At 41.2% G+C, this 13,173-nt stretch overlaps 1 protein-coding gene across 1 annotated transcript in view; it reads right to left on the bottom strand.

Moving 5' to 3' along the window:
* Positions 1 to 13,173, bottom strand: part of LOC309963872 (spermatogenesis-associated protein 31D4-like) — a gene marked incomplete at its 3' end in the record, with an annotated part of 52,616 nt that overhangs the window by 29,480 nt on the left and 9,963 nt on the right. The window contains 2 exon segments of the mRNA XM_082842396.1: positions 7,019 to 7,053; positions 7,057 to 7,169. Coding sequence (XP_082698522.1) covers positions 7,019 to 7,053; positions 7,057 to 7,128 — 107 coding nt within the window. The 5' untranslated portion in view covers positions 7,129 to 7,169.

Below are 13,173 nucleotides of genomic sequence, written 5' to 3' on the forward strand. Positions count from 1 at the left end.
GCTCACATTAGCCTCTACTCAAACCCACCTCCAAGGGTGGTCCATAGCTAACGAGTGACCGATAGCAGGGTTGTAACAGCCCAGCCCCTTTGCCTATGGGGAGAATAACTTGTATGGTACCATTCACTCCAGAGTGTCCTGTGAAATCACATCGTAGCTTAGCTTCTTCCCCTGCCCTATTCTGTTTCCCCACCACATATACAGCATTCCCTCAGGATGAAATGGCTTGCTAAGAATACCCACATCAATCTCTGCTTCTAGGGAGCATGACCTGAGACATTTTGAATTGCCATGACCAGCATTAACAAACTGGCGAAAACTGTTTAATAAATGAACATATTGAATGAATGAATGAGTGGACAAATGAAGGAATAAATGTTGGAGAGACATGGAAGCAAGCATCAAAGACCTACACAGGCCTTTACAAGGGCTGAACTGATAACAAAAGAACTTCAGCCCTTGCTAAACTGACAGCTTGAGCACAGGGAGAAAAGATAGGCACGTAGGCTCTAGAGCAATGGCGTAAGACAGGTTTACTCACAAAAACTGGGGAAGAGTCTGACAATTAGACCTGAAGGACAATGCCTGCTGTGTGCCTGGTTAGTCACTTCCACAAATACCAACAGACTAAGATGATATTAAGCCATCAAAACTGATGGAGATTTCCTTAAATTCTCTCAGACCTGATTGGCCCAGAGCTGGGGACAAGATGAGTTTGCAAGTTTGGATTATGAGGTTAGTTCCAATGAATATTTGGAAACGATGATTTGTTGATGAAAGGCTGCCTTTGGGGCTTCCCTGGTGGCACAGTGGTTGAGAGCCCACCTGCTGATGCAGGGGACACAGGTTCGTGCCCTGGTCCAGGAGGATCCCACATGCCACGGAGCAGCTGGGCCCGTGAGCCATGGCTGCTGAGCCTGCATGTCCAGAGCCTGTGCTCCGCAATGGGAGAGGCCACAACAGTGAGAGGCCCACGTACAGCAAAAAAAAAAAAAGAAAGAAAGAAAGAAAGGCTGCCTTTGAAGACCTGGTACCTTGCGATAGTACCCTGGTGATCCTAAAAGTGTGGTCCTCTGGAGCCAGTGTCAGACAAGCTGGGAAAATAAGAGAAGATTTCATGGCATGGAATTTCTATCATAGATATGATTCTTTGTAATTTAAGCAGATCCTCTCAACCTTTGCAGCAGTTTTGGAGCTGAGCAGATGGCAGGGGAAGGCTTGACTAAGTGGTGAAGTTTCAGCTGCAAAAGGCAATTCCTAGAATGACAATTCAGAAACTCATTTCCCCCAACACTTATCATATTGGCAGAGGGTTCATGAATCTTTTTAGGAAAACGAGAAGGAAGCAGTGCATCAGAATAAGGCATCCTATGTTTGGTTAGGTTATATGGAAGCAAACACTACTGAATCCAATTCTTCCTGGGTGTTTGCTATTCCCAAGGCAGAGGGCCAGACTTGTTTGTAAATTAAATACTACCAAAAAAGCTAAAGCTCAGGGTCTGCAATCTAAAAGACCTCCGGCACACAAAGCAACTACTAGATGCATTCTAAGTTGCTCCAACCCTGGCTGGCATTACAGACCCCTGTAGTTTCCAGCTACATCTTATAAAGCCCCAACCCCCGGGCCATGGACCAGTACCGGTCCGTGGCCTGTTAGGAACCAGGCCACACAGCAGGAGGAGAGAGGCAGGCAAGCGAGCAAAGCTTCATCTGTATTTACAGCCGCTCCCCATCGCTCGAATTACCGCCTGAGCTCCGCCTCCTGTCGGATGAGCGGCGGCATTAGGTTCTCATAGGAGCTCAAACCCTGCTGTGAACTGCACATGTGAGGGATCTAGGTTGCCTGCTCCTTATGAGAATCTAATGCCTGAGGATCTGAGGTGGAGCTGAGGCAGTGATGCTAGCGCTGGGGAGTGGCTGCAAATACAGATTATCATTAGCAGAGAGGTTTGACTGCACAGAGACCATGATAAATCAATTGATTGCAGACTCATATTAAAACCCTATCAGTGAGTGGCAAGTGAAAACAAGCTCAGGGCTCCCACTGATTCTGCATTATGGTGAGTTGTATAATTACTTCATTATATATTACAATGTAATAATAATTAGAAATAAAGTGCACAATAAATGTAATGTGCTTGAATCATCCTGAAACCATCCCCCACCCCGGGGTCCATGGAAAAATTGCCTTCCATGAAACCAGTCCCTGGTGCCAAAAAGGTTAGGGACCGCTGTTAAAAAGAAACAGCGAGTTTGTAGAAAGAACATAATCTGGACTCAAATCCTGCCTCTGATACTAAATAACTATATTATCTTGAACAAATTGCTTTTCCTTTCCGAGCCTGTTTCCACAAATGTAACATGGGGATGGAGGTGGGGGAGGGAATAATAGCAATCTCAAAGGATTATTGTAAAAATTCAGTGTGATAATGTTTATGAAAGTAACTGGCAAACAGTAGACTTCAAACTCATACCAGTTTTTCTTCATTTCTATTCTGCCTAGCTTGGCAGAAGTTTATGTCAAAATAGCTGTGTTCTTTCAAACCATTTCAGCTCTGGCTCATCTATAATTTTTCCTTTATCTTCAAGTAACTTTAATATTAAAGTTTGTGTTCCTTGAAATTCCATAGCCCTTATTCTGTGTGAATGAAGCAATGAGGTCCGGCTTTTGGGATTTTAGTTTCGATCCTTTGCATTGCGTATGTAACAAACTATAAACGCATTTGATATTCAGAAACTATAAATGTATATTGTCTTTTAGTGAGGACTGAGGACTGGTTGTTTTAATTCAGTTTAAATTACTCAAATGCAACAAAAGTGTTATCAACTGAGATTATTTCTGTGGCAAATAATAGAAAAGCTATTCAACTGGCTTAAAAATTCAGGGAATTTACTAGCTCCTGTAACTGAAAAGTCCATAGGACTTTCCATGGGTTGGTCCCAGGCATGGTTTGGTCTATAGGCTCTGGCTCGATATTTCTGCAGTTACCTCAGTTCTGTCTGCCTTCAAATGTTGGCTTTGTTCTTGGGCTGGCCTCATAAAATGACTGCCAGCAGCACTTATGGTGGTTCTGCAGTCACATCCAAGGGTAGAACAAAGGCCAAAGCCAGTTTTTGGTAATGTCATCATACAAAAGTCCCAGGCTTCACTCTTACTGGACTACTCCAACACAGTGTCTGTAGGATGGGAACTGCTATGCTCTGACTGGCTTAAACCTGTATCAATCACTGTGACAAAGAACTGGGATTATTCTGAGAGGCTTAGATCAAGCAGGACCCTCCTCTGGACCTGAAGATAAGGTTCATCCCTCCTAAAGTCCATGGTTGTCACTCAAGGAAGCTGAAATGGATGGTAAAGGAACAAATTCAATGTCTGCTAGAATTAAAAATGAAATTTTAGCAATTTAGTACAGTGTTCCTAAATGTCTGTTTTTTTCTTTTTGAAATTATCACTTATTTCACTACACTGAACTCTTTCCAAATAAAATATCACACTTTAGCATCCAAGGGCAATGTTACACTGAGAGTCAACTAATACAAGGCAAGACATCAGCAGGAATTTCAGGACATCAAGATGAGAGCTCTTCTTTCTTGCTTTTTCTCTCTCCACTTTCCCTTATTTTTGTCTCCCTCTGTTTTCTCATGAATTTTTTTCCTCACTTTCTTCCATCTATATTCCTCTTTTTCTTTTCTATTTTATCGTTTTCTTTTATTTATTTTTAACATCTTTATTGGAGTATAATTGCTTTACAATGGTGTGTTAGTTTCTGCTTTATAACAAAGTGAATCAGCTATACATATACATATATCCCCATATCTCCTCCCTCTTGCACCTCCCTCCCACCCTCCCTATCCCACCCCTCTCGGTGGTCACAAAGCACCGAGCTGATCTCCCTGGGCTATGTGCCTGCTTCCCACTAGCTATCTACTTTACATTTGGTAGTGTATATATGTCCATGCCATTCTCTCACTTTGTCACAGCTTACCCTTCCCCCTCCCCATATCCTCAAGTCCATTCTCTACTAGTTCTGCATCTTTATTCCCGTCTTGCCCCTAGGTTCTTCATGACCATTTTTTTTTCTTAGATTCCATATATATGTGTTAGCATATGGTATTTGTTTTCTCTTTCTGACTTACTTCACTCTGTATGACAGACTCTAGGTCCAATCACCTCACTACAAATAACTCAATTTCATTTCTTTTTATGGCTGAGTAATATTCCATTGCATATTATGTGCCACATCTTCTTTACCCATTCATCTCTTGATGGACACTTAGGTTGCTTCTATGTCCTGGCTACTGTAAATAGAGCTGCAGTGAACATTGTGGTACATGACTCTTTTTGAATTATGGTTTTCTCAGGGTATATGCCCAGTAGTGGGATTGCTGGGTCATATGGTAGCTCTATTTTTAGCTTTTTTAAGGAACCTCCATACTGTTCTCCATAGTGGCTGTATCAATCTACATTCCCACCAACAGTGCAAGAGGGTTCCCTTTTCTCCACACCCTCTTCAGCATTTATTGTTTGTAGATTTTTTGATGATGGCCTAAATAGACATTTCTCAAAAGAAGATATACGGATAGCCAACAAACACATGAAAGAATGCTCAACATCACTAATCATTAGAGAAATGCAAATCAAAACTACAATGAGATATCACCTCACACCAGTCAGAATAGCCATCATCTTTTTCTTTTCTTAATATGCCTTTTAAAATATGCAAACATAACAGGATGTGAGATTAGACATTTCTTGATGTCTAACCAGGAAATTTTAGCTAAAGCCTCAAAGCTATCGAAACAGATCATCATCTATCATCTAGGGACACGTCCTCTCAGAAATTATTAAAAGAGGCCAAACTCATCCATTTCTCACCTCCCCAGCAGCATATGAAAGAGAAAACTAGAGATTCATCAGAAAGAAAGTTCTTCAAAGGTAAACTTATATGTAGATATGAGAAAGGGATGTTTTCACCCAGCCTGGAGCCAACTGAAGAAGCTTTCAAGTGAATCTCTCAGAAAAGCCAGAGCTTGTCAGATAAGGGAGGCTGGTATCTTACTTACTTGAAGCTGGATATTTTAAAAATTCCAGGGGAATTCCCTGGCAGTCCAGTGGTGAGGACTCAGTGCTTTCAGTGCCAAGGCCCAGGTTGGATCCCTGGTCGGGGAGCTAAGATCCCGCAAGCCATGTGGCACGGCCAGAAAAAAAAAAAAAATCCTGGAGTTTGGTGGGACAGGGTAGGAGAGGAAAGAGTGAAAGTACAGATAATGCCCATCTTTCCCACTGCCAAACCCCAAGCTTTGAGTCAGAATTAAGCTGAGGAGAGAGCAAAGAACTCGGGTGAAACTTTTAAACTGTATGCAGGATGGAGAGTCATTGTGTGGGTTTTTTTTTTTTAGATTCAACTAGGTTCTCTAATACTTGAAAATATAACTCTTCAATAATAGCCAAACATGGTTCTGCCTGAGCTGTTTTCAAGAGGTGAGGAAGCAAAAGTCCTAAAGCATGTTGTTAGTTGTAGGAATTTTTAAAAAATGTTTTGCCTTACATTTTAACGTAAAGAAAAAAGTTGTTTCCTAATTGTACCCCCACTAAATTCAGTTTATGTAATAAACTTACTATATGAATGCAAATTATCATATATGCATCTTCAATATACTTTCTCTGAGCATACCTAAATAATGCATCAGTGGGGTCCTCCAGGAAATGTGGAATTTTCATACAGAGCAATTGAGGAGTTTACAAAGATTTGGGGCAGTGGGAGGCTAAGGTCAGCAAATGGAGGAAGGATGGAGAAACACCAGAGGGAGCCTTAGCATCCCCAGGCCTGCAGAGAGAAGGGGAGGGAGTGGTCACCCAAGCCCAAAAAGGGATGGAGCTGAGCTTCTCTCTGATGTGCTGATGCCTTGGATAGCAGCAGGCAAGGAAGCCCAGCCGGTGCTGGGCACAGAGCAGGATGCAGACCAGTGAACAGCTCAGTGGGACTGGCAAATAGCGAATATTCAGCACATATATTTCATTTTCTAAATTCTAACAAATATCATTGTAATTGATACAGAATACTCAAAGTACTTAAAACTGGTGATAAAGTAGAATTTCCCCATTGAGTCTCTTGGCAAAAACAGAATTACATTCCTCAAGGAGAAAAAATTAACCACCGGCCAATGAAATCGGCCTAAAGAGTATACAAAATGTATTTAAACACAAATGTTATTCACCTAAAATTCACCTCAACATTTGATAAAAGTTAATCACCAAAACAAATCTGGAAATAAAAATGCTGAAAATGGAAACCAAAGAAACAGTGACCCTATGTAAGACCACAAATGACACAAGCCCAAGGCCCACTTCGCCCACGCTGACCTGGCAGCACAGACTATTAAAGCACCATCTCTTCCAACATCTTTGCTCAGACAGGCCCTCAATGTATATTGTCTGACACCTAGGCAGTCTAAAATCATGATAAAATCACCTGTATTCCTAGGAATACAGAAAACTTTGTCATTCTCAGCATCTCAAAAGATCACTTTTTCCCTTTGCATCATTTTTCCATTACTCTCTGCATTCTTATCTTTGTGAACTTAGAGCGGGGCACCTAATTTTTCCACATCTTTGTTTTTTCTCACTGATGAAATAAGGACGCAAGATTTGTTCAACTCATTCTTTCCCCAACCTATCCCTTCAGTTGGTTCCCACATTTCAACCATACAACACTCAGTCTTTCTCTTTCTGAACTCAACTACGTGCAGAGTTCTGTGTTCTGTCATTGCTCTGCAAAAGCTTCCTCTCTGTCCCCATCACACACACACACACACACACACACACACACACACACACACACACACACACACACACACACACACACACACCCTTCCACCACTTCACCGTCCAAGGAAATCCTTCAAGGTCCAGTTTAAATGTTATCTCTTCTCTCAACCCCCCACTAATCTTGCCCTACTCCACACCCCCAAGCCCAATATGATCAATAGAGTTGAATATCCCCTCTCCTCTGCTCACCTGGTACTTATTCCTCTTAGAATGGTCTTTATTACCTACATCACAATTAGCTCTTTCGGTGACCATCTTCCCATTAGACTGATAGATCTTGGAGGCAGAAACCATGCCATTTATCTCTGTATCTCCAGTGGCAGAGGGAGAAGGTTTATGCCTAAAGAAAGAAAAAAAAAAACCTGAAAAGGTTTTCGAGATCTTTTTAAGGTTTTGTAAGCAACAGAAATAACTGCTGTGCACTCCCCTCTGCTCTACTGGTACATTAGGGCCAGGGCTACAAGGAGACAGATGGTGGACATGGACACTGGCTTCCCCTTTGACCAGAAATCTGGTCAAGGCCACCTCAAAATCCATCTAACACAAAGACAAGAACAACATGTCATAAATTAAAACCACCTTTTGCTACTTAGTTCTTAGCTATGTTCTACATGTCAAGTCGCCTTAAAATGAGAGGTGGCTGTTCATTAATATCTTACTGCTTGCACTGTGTTTACAAAATGGGTTGTGCTGCAACACACTTACACAGTTATAAATAAAGCAAACTGCCAAGAGATTAGCTGTGGAAGATCTGAGATTCTGTTTTCACAAGGACTCTCCCAGTCACTTCACGCTTATGGCAAATTCATGACTGTACCCTAAGGTCTATTTAGCCTAGACTAAGCGGCTGTCACCAGCCCCATTAATGCCGCAGCAAACTCAGTGGAGCTGCTTACAGACCAGGGAGGAGAATGATGTCACTTTGCTTTTAACAGACACCATTCTGAAGTCTTTGCGTTTCCTTTGCAGTCAGCAAGACAGACCCCAAGTTCAGGAAGAGAAGTTTCTGACTATAAACTTCCAAGACTTCCCTTCCTGCCCACCTGTCTCTTTGAGTCATGCTGACTATGCTCATTAGATGGGTTACTCATGTACAGTAAGTTCCTATTATTTGCAACCCATTGTTCTCTAAAACTGCTTCGTAAACTATAAAGGGCTTTAAAAATTCACTTGTTTTCCTGCCTGAGGTGAGGACAACTCCTCCTCCAGCTGAAATTATCAGCACACAAATCACAACTATCCACCAGTGAGGACAGACTTTCCCTGATTTCTAAAGCAACATATTAAAGCGGAAAGGACCCTTTATTTAGAGAACTAAAGGCTTAGGTCCAAATTCTGGCTACATTACCAGGGCTTGGACTAAGCTGGGGTGAGCAAGGGGCCCAGGGAGCAAAACTAAAGGCAGCCCTCACTCTCAGATCTCCCTGGTCCTGCCCCATCCACTATAACCTCTGAGAATTTTTTTTTTTTTGAGGGAAAATTCATACAACACAAAATTAACCATTTGGAAGTGTACAATTCAGTGACATTTAGTAGAGTCACAATGTTGTGCGACCACCACCTCTATTTAGTTGCAAACATTTTCGTCACCCCAAAAGGAAACCTCATACCCATTAAGTAGTCACACCTCATCCGTCCCTCCCTCCAACCCCTGGCAACCACCAACTGCCTTCCTATCTCTATGGATACCACATGTGTGCTTTTGAGTAGCAGTACTAATAACCAAGTTACCTTGTGCCAAGACACTATTTGAAGAGTTTTATGTGCATTAATTCAGTTAATCCTCACAAAAAAACCCCATGAGGTAGACACTAATATCCCCAGGTGAATGGCTTATTATTTCTCTAATTATCATTTCTTCATCTGTAAAATGAAGAAAATAGCAACACTCTAACAACAGTTTGCTAAGCACATTTATGTGAGAGGCATTGTTCTAAGTCAGGAATAGCAATAGGATTCAACTCTAACTAACTGGGAGTGACTTCCTGTAGAAAAGAGGGAGAGGAATTCTTGAGATAGCTCGCTGGGACAGAGTGTAATCATCGACTCGTGATGTCTGCCATGGACAGAGGACTGGATGAAGTGCCATAAGAAATGGAGATCTGCCCTCCCTCCTAGACAAGTAAGGGAAAAGAAAAAAGACAAGTGAAATCAGACTCTGCCTCAGTCCAGAACAGGAAGGAAGCAATTCCATGCGAGTGTAATGAGGCAGTGAAGGCAGTTTGTACAGTGTTAAGAGCAGAGGCTTTGGAATTTGAAACAAAACAAAATGGAATGTGTTAAATTCTCAACTCTGCAGCTCATAGGTAATATCCTGAAAATGTTATCTAACCTTTCTTAGTCTCACTTCCTCTTTTGTAAAATAGCTAATAAATCTAATTCATAAAGTTCTGGTGGGAATGTCATGAGATCATGTGAGTGAATGGCTAAGCACTGTATCTGACATATAGTAAGAGCTTAATAAAAGGCTAGGAAATAAAATATATATATTGTATTATATATTACATATTATATCATATAATATTAGGTATATTATACATACTTTATATATTTAATATTTATATATAAGAATATATGTGTATGTACATGTGTGTACAATATATATAAATATTCAAATATAAAAATAAGTATAAATATATATATACACACATACACCCATCCTCTCCTCTTTATAGGACACAGAATGGACACAAAGGAGGACTCAAGTCTACTTGCAAGAGGGAATGGAGATTAGAAAAGCTTTCTTACAAAAGGAGGCCCTTGAGATGATTCTTGAAAGAATAGACCCATATGCCTGCCTCATCCTGTTGTTCTGAGGATTTGGTGACATCATTTATTTAAAGCATTCTGCACAATGCCTGCAGTCCACAAATGTTAGCTAAGTATAATGTTTTTGTTGGCTGCTTTATTATTCCATTGTGACCCTCTGAATCAGTCAAATTTCTTCATGGCAAAGAACAGAAACTGCTTCCAGGTACCTCAAGCAGAAGAGAAATTTCTTGGAAGGGTCTCAGAGAGTTCAATGACTCAATAGGAAGCAGGTTCAGAGCAGAGACAGGAACCCAGAGGGGCCAGGCAGCTGAGGACACAGCCTGGACCAACTCCCTGGAGCAGTCAGGTTAGGTCAGTGCCAAGGACACCATTGCCGCTGGGCACTCAGCACTGCTGCCATCGTCAAGAGTGAGTCTCCTACTGGGCATATATCCTGAGAAAACCATAATTCAAAAAGACACATGCACCCCAATGTTCATTGCAGCACTATTTACAATAGCCAGGACATGGAAGCAACCTAAATGCCCATCGACAGACGAATGGCTAAAGACGACGTGGTACATATATACAATGGACTATTACTCAGCCATAAAAACAAACGGAATTGAGTCATTTGTTGAGACGTGGATGGATCTTGCGACTGTCAAACAGAGCGAAGTAAGTCAGAAAGAGAAAAACAAATATCGTATATTAATGCATATATGTGGAACACAGAAAAATGGTACAGATGAACAGGTTTGCAGGGCAGAAATTGAGACACAGATGTAGAGAACAACCGTATGGACACCAAGGGGGAAGTGGCACGGGGGTGGGTGTGGTGGTGTGATGAACTGGGTGATTGGGATTGACATATATATACTGATGTGTATAAAACAGATAACTAATAAGAACCTGCTGTATAAAAAAATAAAATAAAATTCAAAAAAAAAAAAGAGAGTGAGTCTCCTACTGGGCATATAACCTGAGAAAACCATAATTCAAAAAGATATATGTACCCCAATGTTCACTGCAGCACTATTTACAATAGCCAGCTCATGGAAGCAACCTAAATGCCCATCGACAGATGAATGGATAAAGAAGGTGGGGCACATATATACAATGGAATAATACTCAGCCATAAAAAGTAACAAAATTGAGTTATTTGTAATGAGGTGGATGGACCTAGAGTCTGTCATACAGAGCGAAGTAAGTCAGAAAGAGGAAAACAAATACCATATGGAATCTAAAAAAACGGTACTGATGAACCTGGAGGCAGAGCAGAAATAAAGACACAGATGTAGAGAATGGACTTGAGGACACGGCAGGGGGCGGGGGGGGCGGGGGGTGAGGGGAAGATGGGACGAAGTGAGAGAGTAGCATTGACATATATATATTACCAAATGTAAAATGGATGGCTAGTGGGAAGCTGCTGCATAGCACAGGGAGATCAGCTCAGTGCTTTGTGACCACCTAGAGGGATGGATAGGGAAGGTGGGAGGGAGGCTCAGGAGGGAGGAGATATGGGGATATATGTATACATACAGCTGATTCACTTTGTTGTACAGCAGAAACTAACACAGTATTGTAAAGCAATTATATTCCAATAAAGATGTAAAAAAAAAAAATAAGCCCTGTTTATAAGGGTTCTGGGAGTGGTTCACCCAGAAAGGGCATAAATCCTCTTACCAGGGAGCATTTCAGGATCATTTCCGAGATGCCTGCCAGCCAAGGGTCAGAAGTGAAAGCATCACTTTCCCGTGGAGGCCGGTGGTGCTCTCTGGGGCAGGTGCCCGCTGTGTGGCCTAGGGGTGCCCTGAGCTTTGGAGTTTTATGTCAACAGGAGTATTTTTATTGAACGTCACATGGTAAACACAGAGAAAATCCTCTGGTTTCGGACTTAATGCCAGCAGGGCACAGAATTGAGAGTTTTTAGTTTATCACTTCATTTTCTGCTGAACTTGGTCAAGCTCAAATATTACAATCTTTTTGTTCCTGGAGCGAGGCTTTCTGCCCTCGTTAGAAATATTGAAATCTGCCTTGTACCCACATCTTGCACTATTTGTTTAGTTCTTTAATAAAAGAAATGCTAATCCATGTACAAAAAAAAACAAAAAAGGAGTGAGTCTCAGTGTCCCTGAGATTTTCTACCATTCCCCCAGGATGTGACACCCTTGATGAGAGAACCTGTTGGCTGATTCTAAGTCAACTGTCCACATCTCAGCTGCCAGTGGTTATCAGGAGAAGGTAACTGGCCTCTTCAACATCCACAGCAGGAAGTAGGGTCATTTTTCCTACCAAGAATCACACAGAAGGACTTATTTTAGAAATAGAAGGAAATTTGAATGTAGGGTATCAATAAAAAGTTTCAGCTGAACCATAAAGAACACTGTTTGGACACAGCAGAAAGCATTGTACCAAAAATGTAGAAAATCATCATAAATCCCAAAAATTTATCTTCAAACTGTAAAATACTTAAAAAACAAGACTTTCAGGTCATTGTTGGGTGTTCCATGACAAACATATGCTATATATTAGTAAGTCTATAAATAATAGTGAAGTAAATATAAAACAAGTCAATGACTAAATGTGTAATTAATGCTAATCATAAACAATAATTTCTTCAAATCTTTAAAAATTGGTCTAAAATGTTAATGTCTCAGTTTGAAATCATCCACAGGCCAATATGAAATGTGAGAAGGTTAGTTTTGTTTTTTTTACCCCCATTAACAAATTTGAGAAATGCTTTTATCTAATGTGAATGTGAGCATCTGGAAAATAGTCAGCAGGGAATGTGGGCTTATGAGTTAATAACAAAAGCTGGTTGGTAAGAGTTGATAAAGAATTAGCAAGAGGTAATTCTGATGCTCCTGAAAGATCTGCTCTGAGACTTCCAGGAACTACGCAGACCTTTAGACAGAAGGCAGGAGCCAGAGGAGAGAAAAAGGACTTCAGTAGAGAAACTGGCCTCTTACCATCAGTACTTAAACATGCCCAACTCTCTCCCATATCAGATAAAACCCTCCCTCTACATCTTCCCCTGCAGGGATGGCCCTACTTCTACCCTCCCCTTGGCTGTCCCAGACTGTCCTTCAGAATGAATGTCTCCTGAATGCGTGGTTATTAAGGCTAAAGACTCAAGCACCACCTTTGAATCTTCCCTCTCAGTGTCCAACCCCACAGCCTGCCACCAACCAGTCAATGCTGATTATTACGGTCCCTCAATAGCTCTCAAATACTGATATATCCACTTTTCTACTCCTTTCTGAAACCACCCTAGTCCAAGTAACCAAATAAATAACTGAATGATCTTAATGACTTCGTGCCTCTGTGTCTCAATTTCCTACTTTGTAAAATGAGACAGAATGAACACGGTTTCTTCCTTCTTTATATTCTATGATTATAAGAGTTTAAAATCAAGGAGTGACTCAGGATAAAATCAAGTCCATTTCTTTGGGAGACCATCTCACTTTCTCCACTTAAATACTGTAGTGACCAAGATTGTGCCTCATATCCTCCCATAGCACTGCTCTTAAGGACAATCTCAGGGTCTTCAAGATAATTTATAATAAGGCTCTTCCTCTTAAATAGGGATC

The sequence above is a fragment of the Leucopleurus acutus genome (assembly GCF_964270905.1).
Source record: "Leucopleurus acutus genome assembly, chromosome: 7".
NCBI lineage: Eukaryota > Metazoa > Chordata > Mammalia > Artiodactyla > Delphinidae > Leucopleurus > Leucopleurus acutus.